The sequence below is a fragment of the Macaca mulatta genome, chromosome 4, assembly GCF_049350105.2.
Source record: "Macaca mulatta isolate MMU2019108-1 chromosome 4, T2T-MMU8v2.0, whole genome shotgun sequence".
NCBI lineage: Eukaryota > Metazoa > Chordata > Mammalia > Primates > Cercopithecidae > Macaca > Macaca mulatta.
In genome coordinates this window covers 157233873-157259469 of record NC_133409.1, presented here as the reverse complement: position 1 = coordinate 157259469, position 25597 = coordinate 157233873, and the positions used below count along the sequence as shown (strand labels likewise).

At 37.1% G+C, this 25597-nt stretch overlaps 1 protein-coding gene across 4 annotated transcripts; it reads right to left on the bottom strand.

Moving 5' to 3' along the window:
• Positions 1–184: 184 nt before the first annotated feature.
• Positions 185–25529, bottom strand: SLC17A3 (solute carrier family 17 member 3). Of its 4 annotated transcripts, XM_001083774.5 has the most exons (13): positions 25166–25529; positions 21215–21338; positions 17324–17535; positions 16887–17120; positions 16715–16802; positions 10286–10372; positions 6252–6370; positions 5953–6114; positions 5541–5670; positions 5298–5445; positions 4868–4958; positions 464–600; positions 185–382 (listed from the first exon to the last, which is right to left on the bottom strand). In XM_001083774.5, the coding sequence occupies exons 2-12, from the start codon at positions 21303–21305 to the stop codon at positions 466–468; spliced, it is 1497 nt and encodes a 498-aa protein (XP_001083774.3). In that variant the 5' UTR covers positions 21306–21338; positions 25166–25529; the 3' UTR covers positions 185–382; positions 464–465. The 4 variants fall into 4 exon arrangements, with proteins under 4 accessions (XP_001083774.3, XP_014991197.3, XP_077857009.1 ...); XM_015135711.3 differs by lacking the exon at positions 5541–5670 and having other exon boundaries at positions 5298–5393; positions 6023–6114; XM_078000883.1 differs by lacking the exon at positions 185–382 and having other exon boundaries at positions 464–2027.
• Positions 25530–25597: the final 68 nt, after the last annotated feature.

The following is a 25597-nucleotide window of genomic DNA, read 5'->3' as shown; positions in this document are numbered from 1 at the left end:
CAATACCCAACCCAATAAATAGAAAGTAGTATTAATTTCCACAAACAGGAAAAATCATTGCCCTAGTGAGGTTGTCACCCTGGATTAAAAGTTTTAAAACATTGTTTCTTGTATCCAGTACTGGAATCTAACATACAGCAAGCCCTCTTAATCCATTGTTAATTCTATGAAGATGACAACTGCATTCTTAGTTATCATTTTATTTGAATTTTTATTCATCTTACATTCATCTCAAAAAAAGGTCTGAACAAAATAACCAACTGGTCTTATAATTGAAAAGAGCCACAGGAAACAAAATTCTTTTCACTGATATTTTCATCGCGGAAGCCTTCTATTTTATGCCACACGGTGCCTAATGACTTTTCCATCCAAGGTGGGATAACTAAGAAAGGAAAATGACATAGAATTTAAAACTTCAGCTGCTTCTATGGCTATAACCATACATAAAATCATTATCCTTTACCTTCACAAACGAGTGAGTTTTCTCTCTTTAGCCCAGTCTTGGACATCTGCTTCTCCAAATATGAGGTAGAAGATTAGTCCTGACAGGTTAATGGCAAACAGCAAAAAGAAGACATTCCTCCACCCAAACTCAGGGTCCTGGAGACACAAAATCCCGAGTCTGTATTACCCCTTTCATATTTTTCCATGAAACATTATATTAATAGTTCAGATGACAACATTCACTGCTGTGTTTCCATGTAGAAATTCATTTCCTGAAAGTGACTCAATAGTTAAATGGAAAGGATTTCAAAATACATTCAGAGTGTTCTTCATAAAGGGTATTTGGGGGACTTTGTGGTTAACCTAGATAAATGCATTTGTCACTATTTATCCAAGTGCCGTACATGTTCTCTTTTGCATGAATCTTGACTATGTAAGCTATGCTGAGAATCCTTTCAAGATTCTTCTTATGTTGTGCTGGAATTGTGAGAAGATTATGGGCTTTTGAGCTATACATGCTTAAGTTTGAAGAATTCTGATTGTTCATCCTCAATGTGGAAAGACTTATGCTAACAGATTTTCAGCTTAATTGTTAGGAAATGAAAATAATAACATTTCATTTTCACAATTTATGTGAGAATCAATAGTTAAATGAGTTTACTGCATATGAAATACCTATACATACATCACACACTTAATGTTTGCTTTCGTTATCGCCTTTTTGGCATGATTATGCAAATGAAAATTTTTAAATGTATAATTATTTATAATTTTCTAGAAATTTTGCTTTTTAAATCAATTAAATTTTAAAAGGAACTATTTTATCACTATTTGAAATAGATAACCAGAATTACTTGCCTTTAATGAAAAGCAACCATAATGAATGCAATGAAACCAAAACACTGTTATTCTAGTGAAAAGAAAACAATGTTCATAGCAGCCTTATTGATAATAGCCAAAAACTGGAAACAAGTCAAATGTTCATAAGAGTACAATAGATAAATTGTGATTAGCCACACAATGAGACACTACACAGCAATATAAAAGAACAAACTATTATAACATCCACCGGATGAATCTCAAACACATGATGGACGAAAGAAGCTAGGGTATGTACTGTATGATTCCATTTCTATGAAACGCAAGAATGGGAAAATATAATCTATGAAAACAGAAGTCAAGGTAATAGTTACAACTAGGAGGGGTACTGACTGGAAAGGAGCACAAAATAACCATCTGGGTAATGGAAATATTCTTTTCTTTTCTTTCTTTTTTTTTTTTTTTTTTGAGACAGAGTCTCACTTTGTTGCCCCGGCTGGAGTGCAGTGGCGCAATCTGGGCTCACTGCAGTCTCCACCTCCCGGGTTCAAGCAATTCTCCTGCCTCAGCCTCCTGAGTAGCTGGGACTACAGGCGCGCACCACCATGTCTGGATAATTTTTTTGTATTTTTAGTAGAGACGGGGTTTCATCGTGTTGGCCAGGATGGTCTTGATCTCCTGACCTCGTGATCCACCCGCCTCGGCCTCCCAAAGTGCTAGGATTACAAGCGTGAGCCACTGCGCCCGGCCGGAAATATTCTTTTCTAAAAAAAAAAAAGAAAAACTTTTACGTTCAGAGGCACATATGCAGGTGTGTTATATAGGTAAACTCATGTAATGGGGGGTTGTTGTACAGATAATTCATCACCCAGGTACTAAGCCTAGTCTCCAGTAGTTTTTTTTTTTTTTTTCTGACTCTTTCCCTCCTCCCACCCTTCACTCTCAAGTAAGATCCAGTGTCTGTTGTTCCCCTCCTTGTGTCCATGAATTCTCATCCTTTGTCTTTTACTTATAAGTGAGAACATGTGGTATTTGGTTTTCTGTTCCTGCCTTAGTTTGCTAAGGATAATGGCCTCCAGCACCATCCATTTTCCTGCAAAAGATATGATCTCATTCTGCATAGTATTTGATGGTGTATATGTACCATATTTTCTTTATCCAATCTGTCATTGATGGCCATTTATGTTGATTCCATGTCTTTTCTATTGTGAATAGTGCTGCAAAGAACGTAAGTGTTCATGTGTCTTTATGGTAAAACAATTTACATTCTTTTTTTTTTTTTTTTTTTTTGAGACGGAGTCTCACGCTGTTGCCCAGGCTGGAGTGCAGTGGCGCGATCTCGGCTCACTGCAAGCTCCGCCTCCCGGGTTCCCGCCATTCTCCTGCCTCAGCCTCCTGAGTAGCTGGGACTACAGGCGCCCGCCACCGCGCCCGGCTAATTTTTTGTATTTTTAGTAGAGACGGGGTTTCACTGTGGTCTCGATCTCCTGACCTTGTGATCCACCCGCCTCGGCCTCCCAAAGTGCTGGGATTACAGGCTTGAGCCACCGCGCCCGGCAACAATTTACATTCTTTTGGGTATATATCCAGTAATGGAATTGCTGGGTAGAATGGAAGATCTGTTTTTAGCTCTTTGAGGAATCGCCACACTGCTTTCCGCAATGGTTGAACTGATTTACACTCCCACCAACAGTGTGTAAGTGTTCCCTTTCCTCTGTAACCTCTCCAGCATTTTTTATTTTTTGTCTTTTTAATCATAGATATTCTGACTGCTGTGAGATGATCTCATTTTGGTTTTGATTTGCATGTCTCTAATGATCAGTGATATTTAGCTTTTTTCATACCTTTGTTGGCTGCATATATGTCTTCTTTTTTAAAATTTTTATTTTATTTTATTATTGTTTTTTAAATTTTTTTATTTCCATAGGTTTTTGGGGAACAGGTGATATTTGGTTACATGAGTAAGTTCTTTAGTGGTGATATGTGAGATTTTGGTGCACCCATCACCCAATCAGTATACACTGAACCTGATTTGTAGTCTTTTAACCCTTATCCTCTTCCCACACCTTCACCCTGAGTCCTCAGAGTCCATTGTGTCACTCTTATGCCTTCGCATCCTCATAGTTTAGTTCCCACTTATAAGTGAGAATGTGTGATGTTTGGTTTTCCATTCCTGAGTTACTTCACTTAGAATAATAATCTCCAATCCCATCAGATTGCTGTGAATGCCATTAATCCATTCCTTTTTATGGCTGAGTAGTATTCCATCATATATATATATATCATATATTTATGTATACACCACAGTTTCTTTATCCACTCATTGATTGGTGGGCATTTGGGTTGGTTGCATATTTTTGCAATTGTGAATTGTGCTGCCATAAACGTGTGTGCAACTATCTTTTTCGTATAATGACTTCTTTTCTCTGGGTAGATACCCAGTAGTGGGATGGCTGGATCAAACAATAGTTCTACTTTTAGTTTTTTAAGGAATATCCACACTGTTTTCCATGCTGGTTGTACTAGTTTACATTCCTACCAACAGTGTAGAAGTGTTCCCTGTTCACCACATCCAGGCCAACATCTATTATTTTTTGATTTTTTTATTATGGACAACCTTGCAGGAGTAAGGTAATATTGCATTGTGGTTTTGATTTGCATTTCCCTGCTCATTAGTGATGCTGAGCATTTTTTCATATCTTTGTTGGACATCTGGTGGGGAAGGAACATCCTATTCAACAAATGGTGCTGGGATAATTGGCAAGCCACATGTAGGAGAATGAAACTGGATTCTCATCTCTCACCTTATACAAAAATCAGCTCAAGATGGATCAAGGACTTAAATCTAAGACCTGAAACTATAAAAATTCTAGAAGATAACATCAGAAAAACCCTTCTAGACATTGGCTTAGGCAAGGATTTCATGACCAAGAACCCAAAAGCAAATGCGATAAAAACAAAAATAAATAGCTGGGACTTAATTAAACTAAAGAGCTTTTGCACAGCAAAAGGAACAGTCAGCAGAATTAACAGACAACCCACAGACTGGGGGAAAATTTTCACAATCTATACGTCTGACAAAGGACTAATATCCAGAATTTACAACAAGCTCAAATAAGTTAGCAAGACAAAAATAAACAGTCCCATCAAAAAGTGGGCTAAAGACATGAATAGACAATTCTCAAAAAAAGAACGTATATGTCTTCTTTTGAAAAGAATCTGTTCATGTTCTTTGATCACTCTTTAAAGGGTTTGTTTGTGTTTCATAATCTTAACTTCCTTGTAGATACTGGATACAAATTAAAAGTATTGCCAGAAACATAGCAGGTTGGCAGTTATGCGTGGAATCATTATACCAAGACACCTATGCAACTGTGTGGTTTCAGTTTCAAAGATAGCAATCGATATTTAGTTCTTTTCTTGAGAATGAACCAGGTTTTAGGTCACCAAAGAAATGATCCTATATTTTTCTTTACCAGGTTCATCTTAATGACAAATTACCCACAATTTAACTTTATTTTTCAATATTTGAATACATGCTATTACCTTTATAAATGGATTTAGCAGAGCATTTTTGGAGTCCTTCATGACAAAAAAATTGTACCTGACTAAGAAGAAATCCACTGACAGTGGGTACAATGACAGGTGCCATGCTCGAAAATCCCCTTGATGCTCCCATGAGAAAACTGGAATGCCTGTGGGTGACAGGAATGTTTCAGTCTAGATCCAGAGATGTTTGACAGTATCCTTCAGCCCTGATCTATGAATGAATCTATAACTCAATTACATTTTACAATTATATTTAGTTATAATTAGACAATTATATCAAAAAGGACTTGCACTATGTATATTCAAGGAGAGGGATGAAGACAAATCAATACCCCTCCCTCAACATCCCTGAAAAAAATGGCCACAGGTCTATCTGTGGTCCTTCCCTATGGTTTATTCATTTCCTAAATTTGGGGATCCCAGAAAGCTGAAAGCTAAATCTTTTAAAGAAAATGTGAAACTGAGAGTGGGGAACAGAGTCCTACCTTGGAGCAATATCTAAGACATTGATATAAATCCCTGACTGACACAATGTGCTTAATGCACATGAGAGCGTCAGCAAGGCAGTTGCTGTGATATAGCTGGAATTGAGGTAGGGCAGAGACACAATGAGTGCTGAAGCAGGAAGATTTCCTAGGGAATGAAGAACAAACAAATTAAACAGTGAGATGCACTCTTTGGCTGTTGTATGCTATGCGAATTATCTGACCCTCAGGCTCTGTTCTTACCTAAAATTGTGGCAATTTTCCTCACAGTGATGAGTCTAAAATTTTTGGTTAGAAGGAAATCTGCTAGATAGCCTCCCACTATGCCTATGACCCAGGCAACAATAAAAGGAAGGGCAGATAGAAGTCCATTCTAAAGAGAAAAGATTGAGTAAATTACCATAATAAAGGCAGTGAGACCACAACTTTTGTTGATAAATTACTACTAATAATACTGACGCTCTGAAATCATACTTTCTTAGGAAAATCAGTAACCTCTTAAATCATACCGCAAAAAAGCTACTGGCATGAATATTAAATATTAGATTATTTTTGGTAATAAGAAATACATTTCTCTAAGTGGAATGATTAGTGAGGGCAGAGTAATTGGTCAGCCATGCAAGCAGGAGAAAGGAAGGGAAGGAAACATACTCACGTCTCTGATGTTAATATGGTACACAGAGCTGATGTAAGTTGGTATGTATACAACCATTGTGCTAACTAACCATTGATGGCTGAAACAGCCTAAACATATGGACCAAATGGGTAGAGATCTGAGCACAGCTTTGATGGGAAGAGGCTGCTGAGAAGACCTGACCTGAAAACAAATTTACTGTCAGAATGGCAAATCCAAGAGATGCTCACACACTTAGTCACCCTTAAAAATACAGATATAAGGTCTCAAGAAAATTCAGATACAAGGTCTCAGGAAAGTGTTGGTGTCTTTGTATGTACCTGCTGTTTCAAGGAGGATGTGATGTATTCTTTTTCTGAGGTGCTTATCCATGGATAGGAAGTGGGGTCATCATAAATCACAATAAACCAGAGAAGGCAGCAGACACAGCCAACACCTCCTGTAGGCACAGGGTACATTTGGTAAATGGGCTGTTTTCTGCTTTTTGGGTGAATTTCTTTTAGTTGGGATATTTTCTGACATAAGTTCTAGGAAAAGCTCATGTTCATTATATCCCTTTTCCATTTCTTAAACAATTCGCCCATTTTACATTTCCTGTTTATTTGTGTGTGTGTGGAAATTACAGAGCCTAGAAGTGGCACTATACTTGATATCTCAATATTTTTAATATTACCCATTCTGATAGGTATGTAGAGATACCTCATGGTTTTTATTTGTATTTCTTAAATAACTGAGGATGAGTTGAGCATCTTTTCATGTGCCTATTTTCCCTCTATCTATCTTTTTTTGGTGAAGGGTTTTTGCCCAATTTGTTTTTGGTTTTTTTATTATTGAGTTTTGAGAATTATTTACTCATTCTGAATAAAAGTCCTTATTATACATGTGTTTTGCAATTATTTTCTCCTGGGATCAGCTTGTCTTTTTATTATCCTAACAATGCTTTTTGATGAGGATACATTTTTAACTTTGATGAAATCCAATTTATCAATTAATTTTATGAATCATGCTTTTGGTGTCATATTTAGGAAATCATTGCTTAAATAAGAAAGATTATCTCCTATGTCTTCTTCTAGAAGGATAATTTCAGGTTTTATATTTAGGTCTGGGATTCATTTTGGTTTAGTTTTTATATATGATCCAAGGTATGGATGGAAGTTCATTTTTTTTGCATGTGGATATCCAATTTTTGAGCACTTTCTGTTAAAGAGACTATCCTTTATATATTGAACTTTTCTCAGAGATCAGTTCAGTTTACTTTATATGAAGTAAATAGAATCATGAGTCTATGATTCTATTTTGTTCCACTGATCTATTTGCCAGTCTTTATGCCAGTACCACACTGTCTTAAAGACTATAACTTTATAATATGTCTTGACATCAGGTAATGTTAGTCCTACAACTTTGTAGTTTATTTTCAAAGGTGTTTGGCTATTCTAGAATCTTTGCATTTCCATAAAAATGTAGTTTTCAGTGCACAGCCCTCACATCTCTTGGCAGGTTTTATCCCTATGTTGAATATATTTTATGCCATTGAAAATGGTACTGTTCTCTTTAATTGACATTTCTAATTATTTCAGTTTTTCTACATCTGAAAATATCTCTATTTTGCATTTGTTTTTGAAACAGTTTTTTTCATTGGGTCTAGAATTCTAGGTTGACAGATTTTTTTCTTTTCTTTTTTTTTTTTTTGGTTTGTTTTCTTGCACTACTTTAAAGATGTTGTTCCACTGCCTTCTCTCTTGCACTGCTTCTAACAGGAAGGAATGCTGCATTCAGCATTATCTTTGCTCCTCTCTCTATAACACATCTTTTAGCTTTGGCTACTCTAAGATTTTCTTTTTATTTCTGGTTTTGAGTCATTTGATTAGAATGTAACTTGATGTAGTTTTCTTCATGTTTCTTGTGCTTGAGGTTCATTGACCTTTTTGGATCTGTGAATTTATAGTTTTCATCCAATTTGGAAAATTTTTGGCCATTGTTTCTTCAAATATTTTTGAGAAATGTTGTTGTTGTTCTCCCATCCTACTCCTCTATTTTGGACACTCCACAACTTACTAATGTTCTCATTTTAATATTATAATTTTCTCTGTGTCGTGCATTTTGAATGATTTATATTGCTGTTTTTAAGTTCATTAATCTTTCATTTTATTGTATCTAATCTGTCATTAACTCCATTCAGTGCATTTTTCATCTCAGATATTGTACTTTTCATCTCTATAAGTTTTATTGGGTCTTCTTTATATTTACTATGCCTCCACTTAACTTTCTGAACATACAGACTTATGCTATAATATAGCTATAGTAACTATTTCAATGCCCTTGTTTACTAATTCTAAAATCTCTGTCAGCTCTGGGTTAGTTTTGATCAGTTCATTATTCTCTTCCTTATAAGTTGTATTTTTCTCCTTTTCTTCACGTCTGGTAGTCTATGGTTGGAGCCAGACATTATGAATTATATCCTGCTGGGTGCCAGAGAGTTTTGTATTCCTATAAATCTGTTTAAGCTTTGTTTTGGGGTATGATTAAGTTATGTGGAAATAGTTTGCCCCTTTTAGGTCTTGCCATCACCATTTGTTAAAGAGATCCACAGCAGTACTCCCTCTAAGGCTAATAATTTCTCACTACTGAGGAATAACATTTATGAGTATTCCATCCAATGACCCATGAATTATGATTTTTTCAGTCTGTCTTATGAAAATGGGTACTATCTCTGATTCTCTGTGAGTGCAGGCACCGTCTTCAGTCTTCACCAATGATTTTCCCCTGCCTACATTAAAGTCCTTTTTTCATTCTTGATATTGGTTATTTTTCTTTCATTTCTCTCTCTCTCTCTTTGTTTCTCTCTCTTTCTCTCTCTCTCTCCATCTGGCTAAAGATTAGTCAATGCTATTGGTCTTTTCAAATAACCAATTTTAGATTGAACACAACCTCTTTTTTGGTTTAAATCCATTAATTTATACATGTACTTTTGTTATTTTCTTCCTTCAGTTTGATTTAGGTTTACTTAAATCTTCTTTTTCTAGTTATTTTAAGACATAAGCTTAGATCATTAATTTGAGAACGATCTTTTCTAATATAAACATTTAATGTTAAAAGTTTCTCTCTAAGCATTGTTTTAATTACATCCTACAAAATTTGAGATATTGATTTTTCATTTTCATTCAATTCAATTAAAAACTTTCCCTTGTGTCTTTTTCTTTAACTCATTGGAAGTATGTTGCTAACTTTTTAAATATTTGCGGTATTTCCAGAGGCTTTCTGTTACTATTTCTAGTTTAATTCTATTATGTTCAAAGAAAATATTTTCTATCATTTTAACTCATTTAAATTTGTTCAGTCTCATTTTTGTAGGCCATAAATTGTCTATCCTGGTGAATATTTGAAGCACACTTGAAAAGAGTAAGTACTCTACTGTTGTTGAATAAAATGTATTTAATCTGTGTTCTTATTCTATTGATTATTGAGAGAAGAATATTGAGGCCTCCATCTTTAATTGTGGATTTGTCAATTTCTCCTTACTCTTCGATCAGTTTTTGCTTCATGTATTGTGAAGCTCTGTCATTAGGTGTATGTACATTTCAGATTATTATGTCTTCTTGTGAATTGGTAATATTCCTTGTTCTGAAGCCATTCTTGTCTGATATTAATATATCCCCCCAGTTTTCTCATGATTAATGTTTCCATGGTAACTAACATCTTTGTTCCCTGGACTCTGTACAGTCCCAAGAACCAACAGGACTCTATCTCTGCCCTCAAAGAGCTCACTGCCCAGAAGGGGAGATAAATGTATAAACGAATAAATGCAAACTAATGAAAGCTTTGAAAGTAGAATGTAAAAGCTACTGAAGTGGAAGTTATGGAGGGAGCAGTTCTTTCTTGATTTCTAATAACTAAATGGAAGGCTTTGGGACAAATGCTGAGGTTGGCAAAATTCATCCTCTTGGTGTTTCATGTTTTCTCCTCTCTAAGAAACTTGAGCCTCACTCAGGATGCTTTGCTCCTATGCTTAATCTGAGACAAAACCGAGAGCAGCACCTAACTCTCTGGATTTCTTCCTTCCGTGTCTTACCACTGAACTGCAAGCCTATCCCCTACTGCCTGCAATGGCAGCAGAGTATGCCTGATTACCGTGTGATAATAATACAATATGGTAGGTTAATAGCACTTTATAATAAGCAGGAGAACTTCCAATTTTTTTATGGCATTGGCTAATTATTCCCTTAGATTAAGATATTTTGTTTTCTAGGATTTATCTGTCTTGACTCATTTCGTCTGGAAAACTATACACAAATATACTTACTGAGGAGAATCTTTCTGCATATGAAAGTCTGAGAACTGGGAGACAGTAGCTTACCAAAGATATAGAAGACAAAAGGCCACCCAAGGGTTTCACTAATGAAGCCACCTATGAGGATGGCAGAAAAGCATCCCAGTAACATTCCTGCAAAGAGACAGAAAGTAAGCTGTGGGACTCTAGACTTCTTCCTGGCAAATACATACAGATTGATAGATGACATATTATAGAGCAGTAGCACTAAACCATAAGGAGATGAGCATATTAGAATGCACAAACTTCAAATTTATGATTTAAGAACATATAATTTCATATGTTCTCCTTAGAGCACATTTTTCTGGCAGTTCCCTATAACATAGCAGATGACTGTCATACTTCCTTTCAAGTTCTTGTAATTACACAAGTTATATATGCTTATTGTAAAAGTAAACTACTATAAGGAGCCAAAGTTACTCTCATCTGCCTTCCCAGCCATTCATTCTTCTCTCTAAAATTAACCATTAGTAACAATGTATTATATAATACGTAATTGCATACCGTTTCTTTTCTGTACACATAAATAATATATATCTACACATAGTCATCCTCCTGATAAATGCATTTATGTAGTATGTAGGCAGAAAGATAGATTTTTCTATAAATGTGCTAATAACTCTTTTAACTTGTATAGCTTTTCAGAATGTTCTAATATGGTAGGGCATGTTCCCTTTTTATCACTTTTTCAAACATTTCCAGGTGATTGTATTTTTTATTTTCCAGATGAACATTAATATTAAGCTGTCAAATACTATATATGTGTATAAGTATTATCATTTTTAAAAAAACAGGATCATAATGTTTCTATTGTTTTGGGACTTCACTTTTTATTCAACAATTAGTCTGGTAAGCATTTTTATGTCATTGTGGATTCTACGTAGTTACTCTGAACATAGACATAATTTATTTCTGTGCAATAGAATATCAGAAGTGGACTTGCTAGGTCAAAGTCTAGATCAAAGGCTATGAGCATTTTAAATTTTGGTAAATACTGACAAAATACCTTACTAGAAGGGTGTACCAAATTAAATTGCCAAAAATCTTGTTTTTTTTTTTCCTCGTCTCTTTGACAGCATTTAATATCCTCAAAGGTTTTTCCTTGTTGTTGTTTCTTGTTTTTTTTTTGTTGTTTGAGACAGGGTCTTGCTCTGTCACTCAGGCTGGAGATTTATTACATGGTGCAATCACAGATTACTGTAATCTCAAACTCCCACGCTCAAGCAATCCTTCCACCTCAACCTCCAAGTAATGGAAAGACAGGTGCATGTCACCACACTTGGCTAACTTAAAAAAATTCTTTATAGAGATGGGAATCTTGCTATGTTACTCAGGCTGGCCTCAAACTCCTGACCTCAAGTAATCCTTCCATCTTGGCCTCCCAAAGCACTGGATTATAGGCATGAGCCATCATGCCTATAAAAGGTTTTTTTTTTTTTTCATTTTTACATTTTATTTATTATACTTTAAGTTCTAGGGTATATGTGCACAAAGTGCAGGTTTGTTACATACGCATACATGTGCCATGTTGGTGTGCTGCACCCATTAACTCGTCATTTACATTAGGTATATCAAAGTTTTTAAAAATTGCCTTTCCGGCCCGGTGCAGTGGCTCACGCTTGTAATCCCAGCACTTTGGGAGGCCGAGGCAGGCAAATCAGGAGGTCAGGAGTTCGAGACCAGCCTGGCCAACATGGTGAAATCCTGCCTCTACTAAAAATACAAAAACTTAGCTGGGTGTTGTGGGGGATGCCTGTAATCCCAGGTACTCGGGAGGCTGAGGCAGGGGAATCGCTTGAACCCAGGAGGCGGAGGTTGCAGTGAGCCGAGATCGCGCCACTGCACTCCAGCCTGGGCGACAGAGTGAGACTCCATCTCAGGAAAAAAAAAATTATTTTTCCAATATTAATGAAAAAGAGAGCTGGGAGTGGTGGCTGATGCCTGTAATCCCAGCACTTTGGGAGGCTGAGGTGGGAAGATCAGTTGAGGCCAGGAGTTCAAGTCCAGCCTGGGCAATAAGTAATATCCTGTCTCTACAAAAAACAAAAAGTAAAAAATTATCCAAGCATGGTGGTGTCTGACTGTAGTTTTAGCTATTCAGGAATCTGATGCAGGAGAATCACTAGAGCCTAGGAGTTCAAGGCTGCAGTGAGCTGAGATCATGCCAATGCACTCTAGCCTGGGTGGCAAAGGGAGACCTTACTTCCAAAAAAAAGAATAAATAATAAAGAGTACCCCATTTTAATTTCCTTTTTCATAGTAAAGTTGCACATTTTTTTCTATCTTTAGCTATCATTTTTTATTTCTTCTGTAAACTGTCTGTTCATAATCTTCTTATCTTTGTTTCTTTTGCTTGTTTAATTTTCCCTTAATTTACAGAATCTTTATGTATTGTGAATGATCCTTTGTCTGTATGCTGGCTGCAATTATCCTCCCATCTTTAACCTTTTTAATGTTGTGTTTTGTAATTCAGCTGTAAGTTTTTATGAAGCCGGATCTCTGATTCTCCTCTATAATGACCGCTACATTTATTCTTTAGTTTAGAAGATCTTTTCCCACCTCATAACATTAAAAAAAAAAAAAAAGTCTCTTATTTACTTGTGTTGCCTCATTTAAGCACTAGTAGTCAGATTTATAATTGAGTAAATAGAGAGAAAACTTAAATAACTTGCCAAAGGTCACATTGTTAATAATGGGAAGTTGGTGTTGGAAATGAGACTGCCTGACCCCAGGCCACAGATACATGGAGATGGAAAACAGCACCTTTTTCTACCACTAAGTCTACCAAATTTGCATCTTTTCCTTGAACTCTCTGCCTTTGCTTTGACTATAATGGGGAACAGGTTCCTGCATTTCATCCATCCAAAGCCAGGTCCCTTCTTATCCTCTGGACCCCGTCTCCTCCAATCTACCCCAGGCTTGGACTCCTAAGAGTATGCATTCTCTCCCTGCATCCTCACTTCCCTCTTCAACTCTTGAATCTTTCCCATCCACATGCAAATATAGCTTCCTGTGGCTCATGCTAAAAACAAAACAAACCCTTCAGAACCCCCTCCATGCACTTTGACATTTCTCTGCCTCTCTTCAAGGCAAAACTTCCCAAAAGGCTGTGCTAACTGTCTCCATTCTCTTTCTTCTTGTTCTTTTCTCAGCCGATTCCCAACACACCTCCATTTTCACTCTCAAAACACGGACATGGTTCTTGTTAAGATTTTTTGTGACTTCCATCCTGCTGGACTCATGGCCACTTGCTCAAGCCCAGCAGCGTGTGGTACAGTTGGCCGTTTACCTCTGACTGACTGTTGTCTTGCGGCATCTGTCACACACACCTACCTTGTTTTCCCACTGCCTCATGGGAAGTTTCTCAGAACTTTTGCTGGCCTGTCATTCTCTTCTAAGGCCTGAATGCTGGAAGGCCTCACAGCTATTCCCTTGGTTTTGTCCTCTTCTCCATCTATGTTCTTTCTCTATGTGGTCTTGTCCAGGACCAGGGTTTTAAATACTATTTCTATTGAAATACTGAGGAATTTTCAGTATGTCCTGTTTTTTCTCATATCGCTACCAAATTCCAAACTATAAACCAATCTCCATTCAGATGCCTAACAGCTCATGGCTAATACTTGATTTACATTGACTTATTTAATGCTTAAATACACACACACAAATACATATACATACATTCGCATCTACCATAGGTTGATATCACATGTATCAACCTGTGTGTGAGCTGTATCGTATATACGTTCATAACTAAAGTGTATTTGTTTTGTTTTTATGTTTTGGGCTTCATTAAAGTTGTATCATCCAGGATGTCTTTTTCTAAGACACTGTAATGTGTTTGCTGTATTATATGAGAATATTCATTTCTACCATAGAAAATAAATAAATTCACCTTATAAGAGATTATTCAAATGTCATAAGATGTGTTGGGTATTGATTATAACAAAGTCAGTAATTTGAGAAATAGACAAAATTCATAAACTATGTAAATTAAAGATAAATAATTTACTAAGAATACCATGTTTATCTTTGAACATAGATATAAAGGGATATGAAGACTAAGAGACAAATAATATTAGTCAGGCAATGATTTTAAACATGAGTCTCTGAACATTCATGGAGGTTTAGAGGCACTCAATCAGGGAAGCACTGAAGCTTGTGAAATTCAAATGTAGCCATCTCTTCCCAACTCTTCATTCAGTGACTTGACTGAATCTTGAAATCAGCTATGGTGGGAGTTTTTAGAGCGCAGAAACTGATAAATACTATAAATGAGCTTACTTTCTCCCCTAAAAAGCCTGTTTAACAGCACAGCACTGCTGACTCAATATTTGTCCGGGCCTAATTCAGCATCCACTGGAGATACCCATTCTGTCTCCACGTGCTCAAGAAACACAAAGCCATGGCACTTAGTTCATTAGGGAATGGACCTGTGGCCAGCAGCACTCATCCTTGTGTTTTTCCCATACAGCAAATGCATGTTATTGGCCCTGATGCCTTTCCTCTAGACACCCCTGTTTGAACCTCAACTCTGGTTCTCAGAACCACACCATCAGTGGTAAGGCTGGTGCAGCAGAAAGACAGAGAAAGAATGTTTGAACACTTGAACATTCTGCACACTTGATTCAGGTCATGCTTCTGCCTGCTTGTACTCTATCTTACATGGGTTAACATATCCCATTTCCACTCCTCCCCCTTACTTTTTACCCTGTGTTTTAAATTGACGTAACACTGCAATTACAGCACCTAATGTGGTCTGTGAGCCTATCTGGTCTATGACCTCTGGGATAGTTTGTCTAGTAGTGTACCTTAGGCTACCAAGGTATCAAGGCATTTTCCTCCATGATAGACGTGCTTTATTCATACAACATTTGTGTTTCTGAGATTAATCTATGTTGTTTCATGCAGCTACAGTTTCTTCATTTTCACTGCTGTATGATATTGCATTATTTTTAGATTTAAAGGTGTTTGGGTTAATTTTTCTTATCACCTATTAAAACCTGCCTTAGATATGAACTACCAGTTCTGTTTGGTCTGCTCAGTCCCTTAAGTTACTAAACTCCTTAAGTGGCTGCAAAGTTTCCTATCTATAATAGGTGCACCTTTTTAGGCTCCCTTAGAAGATACAGTACACCATGTCCTAGAGGCTGGCAATACTTGAGCCCTTCCACTAAAGGCAGGTGCCTTCTGCAGTAGTCCTACGCCAACCTTATGAGCTGAGTAATTCCATCCACCAGTACAGCCTGCAGAGGAGCCCCGGGATAATCAGAAATGGCAGTTTTTATAAGATCTACTGAGGAAAGCAGGCAGGTTCAGCTCACTCCACCTGCTGATGGGATTCTCCAGTGGCTTTCTGTTGGGTGCCTTCAGACAACCATGGGCTCTATGCTCTCTAACCAGGTTGGGAGGCCGGAAAGGATCACCCGCCTGGAGCCTCTGAAACAGTCCTTCAACACCAAAGATGAGAAAACTTCTGGAACCTGCACCCTTTGTAGGCTACTGAGATTCTTCTAGGTACCGTCATTTGACCTGTTCTGGTTGTTCGGTCTCTATATACTCAGAAGTGAGAGGAAAGGGAGTTGCTACTTTCTATAAGATCACTGTCTTCAGTCCAAGTCTTTTAACTTTTCTTTCATGCTTTCCATCTCTTGATTTTCTTGTGCTGTATTCTGAGATAATCCCTCAGTGTGATAAACAAAGTGAATTTTCTTAGTCCAAGTTGCAAATGGCAGAGACTAATCCTCCAGAATTGTGAGGGTTTTAGAGTGTGCTGTTAGTCAGGGTGTGTGTATAGCTTTTTTTCTGGACTTGAAGGGTCCCTGTCTTCTTGGTACTCATAAATTACCAGGAGAGTTACCCTTTTTTTCTCACCTAGCACCCACTGTAGCAATCTCCTGTTTCTTAACCATACACTGTCCATTTTCCACACTTCCCCCGTATAACTTAGACTTCTTCCTCCAGAATATTCATTCAGAGCACAGTGTCCAGGCAGATAATTATCAGAAAGAAGTTCTCAGGACAATTGAGAGCAACTCCAAAGAAGATTAAGTTGAATCTTTACTTTCCAATAAATAATAGTATAAACTCCCAAATGTCAGGAATTAATATATAAAGATAAAGCCATACAAGCTGAAGAAAAAAAAAACATGAACGGAGTTTTTTTATAACCTTTCCATCTATGATTCAAAATCCAATGCCATAAAAATGATCAATTTGACCACATAAAAATATTTTTTAAATGCTCCAAGTCATAGTGTAGGCAAAGTCATGCCACAAATGACATCTTAGGGAAAATAACTGAAAATCATGTCATAGACAAAGGACCAGTCTTTTTAATTTAAAAATACTTCATTGACATTGAGCAGATGATGAGGAACCATGCAATGAAAAGCTGTCAAGGAACCCAGTGGTAGAATGTTGGATTGTAGTGTTCCCATTTGGAGTACATGACCTTACCTGATAAAGCAATGCTGCAGAGTCTGCTTCGTTCATGTGGAGGGCCCCACTTTTCCCAAATTGCAAACTGACCCCCAATTACTGAGCACTGAAATTAAAATGATTAGAGTTCTTAACGTGTGGTGCCATGTCAAAATTAATATCCAACTCAGATTTATAAAATATTGGGTACCTGGCTTAGGCCCTGGACTATTCGAGTTACAATGAGGAAGACTATTCCAAAGTCAGCAGCCAGAGGGATGCATAGAGTGAGAAATGAAGTTGCAAACAAAGAAATGCCAACCACTCGCTTTGTTCCTACTCTTCCAGCCAAGTATCCACTGGGAGCCATTGTCAGTATGCCACCATAACCAACAGCACCAAAGATGATGCCTTGGATTTGAGGAGACCAGTCATACACAGGAGCCTTAGAGAAACAGAGAATGCTGTAGTAAACCTTACACAAAAAGATTCTCACATACCCTAAAAAGCTTCTTTAGACCTTTTACTTGCTTTCAAATCACTATTTTCTCCATTAAAGTTTTTAAACATACATACTCTAGAAAAATAATTATCCAAGCAAACAAACAGCAAAAAGAAAAGCACAAATTTATATCTTGTGTTGCTTACCTTTGCAGAAAGACTCTCTGGGGCTTTATTTAGGTTACCAAATGAGTCAACAGGCAGTCCCTCAGAGGAGCCATTGAACTGGGATTGAGGGCTTGTGCTGTTGACCATGGCTACCATGGTGATGTTCATGATGACATTTTGTGCTATCGTTGTAAAGTTGCAGAAATGTAAGACAAGGGCTATTCCATAACGAGCAGAACATAAACTTGGAACTGGAAATATTATGACATCATATTAGTGCTTTTTAAAATTGAGCTAGCATTAGTTTTTCACAAGATATGATTTAAAAAGTATCTGATCACCTAAAGATTTAAATCATTACTTAAATGACACTTCTGTTGGCTTTAGGAAAGAAAGATACAAAAGGAGGAGATCACTGAGTTGAGCTAAAGGACGTTTTATACCACAGCTTTGTAGAGCCTAACTTGATCTCAGGGATTCTGTTCATCCTAAAATTTTGTCCCTCCCATTCCTAGGTCATTGTGTTCTACGGTTGATGAACTTACTCACAAGTAAATGCTTATACATATATGTGTGTGTGTGTGTGTGTATGTAACACATATATATGAAAGGAAAATATATACATATGAATATGTGCACATATTTAAATTGCTGCATATAATTTATAATATATTACATATAATTTGTATGTATAATTATATATAAATATAAAGCATATAATTTATATATGACATGTATTGTTATACATAATGCACTATATGTTATGTATAATATGCATAAATTTTATGTATGTAAATGAAATGTAAGTTACACTTTGAAGAGAGTTGTCCATTGGTATAGATGTATTCCATTCACATCTTAAAACATTGAAGATATATTTTCACTTAATTTTTGAGATTAAACTCCTAGGAAGATTCTCTCATTAGAGAAACCGATGCCCACAAACTATGAAAAAATAAAGTGAAAAATAGTGGAAAAAGAAAGGAGCACAGCATTCAAATAATCTGTATGTGTACAGCTAGGAAAGATGGCAACTTAAATGTAGAAATCTCATTCTCCCTTTTCCATATCCTGGCTAAATTGTCCAAAAAATGTAAAACATAGGGAAATCAGCATTTGTGGTTGAAATTAAAGAACTCTTCAGAAGTTAAAATCCAGGAAAAAAAATCAGTTAGATGAGATTGAATGGTATAAAAGTTTCAAAGGTTAGGTCTCTACTCAACTTCTTTAAAAGTCTTGCAGCATTATATTAAGTGAGTAGAAGGTATCCTGGCAGAACACAACAAACAGTCTAATTTGAAGGGCAAATAAAATGTATGAGCCAAGAAGCCGTATTTATCTGGGCTCAGACTTTTTACACTAGGAATTCAGGCAGAGTAGCTCTTTGAAACTCTCTCCAACCCTTTCACTTTTTTCTGCGTGGGAAGAAAAGGGACTTCGATCAATGAGACTGGGTAAATAAATTGAGCATGTGTAGCTCTGTATCTTCTCCAGCCTGCCTGGAAGCTGTCTACTTTCCTGCCATGCAACTACTTTAGCAGTGCAAGCCTGGGATTGTCCGGTTCACCCTATGCCTGCATGGATACATCTATTCAATGCAACGGAAATAGCAGGGAGCTGGATTGATCACTGTTCTAGACCATGTCCTCCAGTCCAGATTTGACATCTTCAGTCAATCATTGAACAAAACACTTATCAATCACCTCCAATACTGGGCCCTAGAAGTGTAGCAGCAAACGTAGCACACAAATAGCCCTGTGTTTGGGGACCTCACATTCCAGAGAGAAGCACAAAATATGAAACACAAACAGTAAATCAAATAATGTGTTAGAAGGTGATAAATGCTGTAGAGAAAATAAAGCAAGAAAGGGGGGACGTCTCAATGACATACCAGAGAGGTGGTCATGCAGACATCTGGGGAAAGAACATACCAAGTAGAGAGAACAGCCCTGGGGCTGGTTGGAGAGTGCCTGGTATGTTCAAAGAATCAAAAAGAGGGGACTATGACAGAATGGAGTGAGCCAGGGGTACCAGAAGAGATGTTAGGAAAGCTAGATAATGGGGCCTGAATTGTTCAAGATATGTGGGCCGTTGCAGGTACTTTGGCTTTTACTTTGAGTGAGACGGGGGCCACTGGAGGGTTTTCAGCAAAAGTGGAACATGATGTGACTTACATTTTGAAAGGATCTCTTTGGCTGCAGAAATGAGAACAAAACGATAGAGAGGAAGTGCAGTTAGGAAGCTATTGCAATAATTCAGAAGAGAAGTGAAGCTATCTTGGATTAGGGTCATGGCAGTAGCTGAGATGTGGTCAGACCCCAGATAAATCCCAGAGTGGAACAAACACCAAATGAGAGTTTCAGTTTTACAGGTGGGTGGAAGGCAAGGAGAAGGGGAATTGGAGAGCTTGTTGTTCTAAACAACAAGAAGAATGAAGTTCTACTTTCCTAGGAGGAAAGGTCTTTGGAAGGAGCAGGTTTGTAAGGTGGGGTGGTCAAGAGCTTATTACTGGACATGTTAAAACAGAGATGCTTCTTAGGCACCAAAGAGAAGGTGTTGAGCATGTTGGATATACAGTTCTTAAGTTTAGAAGAGAAGTAGGAGTTGAGGCATAACATTGGGAGTTTTGTTCCACTAAAATTCAATTGATCAACCGATTAACAGATCAAACTGAATAGGTCCGAAACTAAACTCTTGAGCCCTACCACCTCAAAACTTCTACCCAGAGTCTTTCCCAGCTCCGTTGATAGAAATCTTATTCTTCCAAACACTTTGCAATCCTTGATCTGGAATGTAGTATTGTCTTCATATTCCAAATGTGTATAGAATCCAACAACTTCTCACAAGGGCCACTGTTATTTTTTGACTAAAGCTAATTTCATGTGGTTCTAGCTATCAATATCTCCTGCCTGAATTTTTGCAGTAACCTTCAGCTTGGTTCCTTGCTTCTAATCTATTCTCAATACAGCAGTTGGAGTATCCTCATCATACCATAAATAAAATCACCTCCTCTTCTGCTCAAAATCCTCCCTGTGATTTTATTTTTGTTTGGATTAAAAACTAAGGTCTCTGCAGTGAACAAAGGAAATGAAATATGTAAACTGTTTGCCTCACAATTTTCATTTCTTCGGAATAAACCCTGAAGAAATAATTCCAATGTGGACTAGTGTTGTGTTAAATAATGTTCATTTATCATCATATATATAATAACTTACATACACAGTTCATATGCATCTAATAACCTAAGTAACATATATAGTTCATATATAGATATAATAGCCGAGTAACAAAAGAAAATTCCACAAATTAAATATCCAGTCACAAGAAGGTTTTTCAGCTAAATAATACTTCATCTATTGGCTATGTTGGAATATAATACGTATCCTTTAAGAATCCATATTGCTTTATAAGATTCACAAAGAGATTCACACTTTATGAATCTAATAAATCAATATGGAAAAGTATATGCTGTCAAGTTAAAAAATATACAACACAATACATAAAGTGTAGAACTATGCAAAATGAAGGCAATAAAATTATAGTCGAATTAAGCTGATGAAAACCTTTTTATTTCTTGTTTTTTGAAGTATCTATAATTGGTTTTTCTTTTTTAAATTAAGCAATACAGTTACATTTAAAATATTACATGCAATCACAAGCAGGACACACAATCCTATGTGTAGACAATTCAGTAGCAATTATCAAGAACGTAAAGATTCGATAGATAAAGATTGAAAGGTAACTGTCAAAAATAAAATGCTTCTTTTTAGTAATATTTATTTCCTTCATATTTGCAAAATATGTTAATTTCACTGGATTTGTAAAAAGAATTAAAGAACGTAAAAATCACAAATTTATTTTTATAGTAATACATTGACAAAAATAATTCACTGTAAAATCCTAAAACCAAGCAATTGAGGTCGAATTTACCTTTCCTGGGGATCAGTACCTCATCCACTTGCATATCTTGTGCATTCTTACTATCCCTTGCTGTGGGACTCAACTCTGTCTTGGTGGCCATTGTGTTTCTCCTCTCCAGGTGAATGGTTTCCACCTATCAGGGAGACATGTAATTCACATGCATCAGTTGAGAGAAAGGGACTTCCCTTTGAAATATTTAAACCGGGGCACCAAGGAAGCAAAAGCTGGCCCATTCCATCTGGTTGGGGACAGGGAAGTTCATTATCCCCTCTTGGCTCAACACAACAGGCATACTGCACCTAAGGTTTGGAATTGTTTATTTATTAGGATCTAGAGTGCTCTCGGTGTGCCAGCTTATGAGCAATGACTTTGAAGTTAAGTATTCCCAAGTTCAAATTCAGGTTCATGATTTACTGTGCCAAGTGCCACTAGGAGCACATTTGTGTGTTTCAGTTTCCTCATCTGTTGTTAATAACAATAACATCTTCATCAAAAAAATGCTGTCAGCTGAAACAGATTGCATATACCTAGAACATTGCCAGACACCCAGTAAATAAAAGCTGTAGTTCATTGTCATCATCACTGGAGCTACCACAGCAGTGGGTCACCTCAGAGCTATGCTCCTCTGGAATCTTCTACCTGCACCTGAGAACCTGGCTTCTACTGCCCTTGACAACACCCATACTGCTTCCTCATTTGACTCACTGTATCGATGTGTATCACATAATTGGGGACCAAATTTGCATAATGAGAAGATAACATTCAAATCTCATATTATTATTGTCCATAGGTTGATGATGTGTCTACAGATTTCTAGAAATAACTAACATGGAGATTGTGACCTTTTTGCATATAAGACAACTAAAAAGAACCATTACTGTATTACAATACTAGGATCTTCAATGCCCAAGGAGATTTTTATGTGTTACTATATGTAGAATTGTAATATTTGTGCTATGTTTACTGCTCATATTATTAAATTTGACTCTCTTAAAGAAAACATCTCAAAATATGTAACTGCTTCTACCACTAATAAACCAAACTTGTCAGCTTAATAAATTAAATCTTCCTAAATATCTAAGCACTAGTACTTAACCAGAACTGGCCTGATATCATTGTTGCAAACTAAGGAATAACTTCTTAGTATCTCTTTATAGTAGAAGTTTTATTATTCAGAGGTATATTTTCACCAAGAGAGGAGGGACATAAGGACATTCCCAAGACCGGGTAATTTATAAAGAAAAAGAGGTGTAATGGACTCAGAGTTTCACATTGCTGGGGAGGTCTCACACTCATGGCAAAAGGCAAAGAAACAGCAAAGCTACATCTTACATGGCAGCAAGCAAGAGAGCTTGTGCAGGGGAACTCCCATTTATAAAATCTTCAGCTCTCATGAGACTTCTTCACTACCATGAGAACAGTATAGGGGAAACTGCCCCCATGATTCCTGGCCCCACCTGGCCCCACCTTTGACACTTGACTTTTATGGGGACCACAATTCAAGGTGAGATCTGGGTGGGGACACAGCCAAAACCATATCAGGAATTATAAAATATGTACTCACCTTTCTCCTGGTTTATTTCAATCAGTATAATTATTTTAAAATTTATCCATGTTGTCGTACATATAAAATAGTTCAATCCTTCTAATTACTGAGTAATATTCCACTCCATAGCTGTATCACAATTTGTTCATCCATTTATTTACCTTTTGATTAAAAATTGCGTTGTTTGCAGTTTTTTGCCATTACAAATAAAGCTGCAGTGAAAATTCATGTACAGGTCTTTGTATAGACATGTGCTTTCATTTCTCTTAGATAAACACTTAGAAGTGGAATACCTGGATCATATGATAAGTGTAGTATTAATGTCTCTTCAGATCTTGCCATTGGGCATTCTAATTCCATGGTGTGGCCAGGACATTTTAAAAATAGGTCTTCTGTTTCTAGGGAAATTGCCCTGATTCTATATTCAAAGATTGTCTGGGAGATATTTTACCAAATGACAAAGATGGGTCAAACTGCATTGTTTTGTGCAACTCTGAATTTTTGTGCAACTCTCCCCAATTCTGAATTCAGTAATGTCTTGATGGTAGCTTGGAATTGGCCGTAATAGGAGCTTTAACACCAAAAAAAAAAAAAAAAAGTCTAAGCTACAAATTTGGGCTTAATTTATTGTTTATGAACTTCCTGGACTTAAGAAATTTATCAAACAATGTTCATCTAAGTGTGTGTGGGGGGGGGCTTGTTTGTATGTGTACACACTACATATCTACATCCACAAAGACACAAAGACACAAACTTACATAAACATATAGAAATAGATATGTAGTATGTATACTACATTCATTACTATATACATATAGTATATATACATTAGTATATGTATATATACATATAGCAATGAATGCTTTTCAGGCATGAAAACCCTGAAACATGAGTCAGACTTCACTTCCCACTGATTTCCTTTGCAATGATGTGACCTCCTCTGCAAAGTATAGCTACTCTTGCTAAGATGACATCCTTCATACCCAGCCCTGCATCTGCATTGTCACTGCCTCTATTCATCAGTATGATCTCCAGTCTCCACAGACAGGTCAAGGTCCCCTGATTTCATACTGATATTCCCATTTGTCTCCTGATTTTTGAAAATATTAATACTTTTTAAAGCTATCTAAGGCTTCACATGACAGTCTATCACCTGCACACAGCTTGTACACCCTATCTCCAAGCGAACCAGTCAGTATGTTACATCTTCTCTTGCCAGCAGGTCTGGTCTACCCACCTCACCATGACAGACACCTACTGTCATGGTATCCTCAAAATATTTCACTGACTTAAAACGCTGGATTCAAGCCCTGCTGACCCTTCCCACAACCTGGGGCTGTAACTAGAGGAAAGAGAAGTAATCCAGAGGAAAATTCCAAGGCACCAACTGGTGAGCCAAGAACAGGCTCAAGTAGCACAACACAGAAAATGCAGTCTCATGATCTCTTAAATATGCCCTTCCAATCAGTCTCGTAGCCTTTCTACACCTTGGCTTTACTCCAAGTAAATCCCTTTTGTTTTAACAGTTCTCTTTATTTTCCACTAAAAAACTGTGCTGCTTATCTGGGTCAGAAACTATATATTGCACTCTGAGAAGTTTCTGGTCCAAAGCAGTGTTCATAGAGAACCACACTAAGGATCAGCTTTCAGTAGAGATGATTAGTTTAAAGGCAGGGAGTGTTCTAATAGCATCCTCCCACACATCTGTGAAGTTGCAGCTGCCACAAAAAGTTGTACCTTCTCCATTCTGGCCTTGAGGACTCCCTGATTCCCTCCTTCCCACTGCCTTCAGCTCACCTACCATCTTCTGCTGACCCTGGTGACTGTCCCATTGCCTCATCTCTCCATTTCCTCTTCTATTCCTAGCCGTTTTAGCTTGGTTAAATTTCACACCAACTCACTGGATCTTGATGCAGCATTTCTCCAGATGCTTTCTTGGACCAAAGCCACCCTAGCCATTGGTATAATAGAAATAATTATTATAGTCACTCTTATAAACTACTGCACCAGCCAAGTCTACATCAACCCCAGATGGAGATATTACTGACCCTCTTCCTCCAGGTCACCCAGTTGGTAAATGAAAGAGATGATATTTGTTCACAAGCCAGTCTGACCTGCAACATTTTGCTTTTAAACACCTCACAAGAGTGCCTATTTCTTGGAATTATCTTCCATAGCTGCTACTGTCTCCACTAGCTAGTTTTAAAGCATATGGATAATCAGATACAAAGCTTCGGCTTCCTGCCTCTTCTCCCTCACTTTTGTCAGTCTTGTTAATACGGATTTTTACATTTTTCAATTTAATTTTTATCATATGAGGAAACTTGGGGTTGGGGAGTATATAAAAATTGTCAGTTGTTATACAGAAAAGAGTCTTGGAGGTCTTCATCTCAACACCAAGAGAAGTGACTTACCGACTTAATGTCTGTGGAAGGGCTTCAAGTTGAACCCAGCATTTCCTCCAAGCTTGCTCCCTTGGACTTTTTGGAGTAGAGAGATGAGGATTCTTTGCCACCCTAGGGCTTAAGTTGCTAATCATTAATAAAAGTCATCAAACTACAAAGTTGACTCAGAAGGGCTTCTTGCTAAATAGGCTTTGAAGAAGCATTCAGAAATCCAGCCCAACCCCCTCTGCAGTTCTTCCTGCTTTTTGGCTGATGTAAGCTTCTCCACCTTCCCCTTAAGAGCGTCTCCTCGGGACCTCATAGGTGTCCTCTGGTTCAGACACTTGCATATAGTTATTTTGCTTTGCTTTGTGGTGTCTTCAATGTCTTTAGTCTTTTTTGAAAAGGTTAAAAAGAGATAAAATTATAATTAAAGAGTTCAGTATTTTTTGTGGTTTTTCC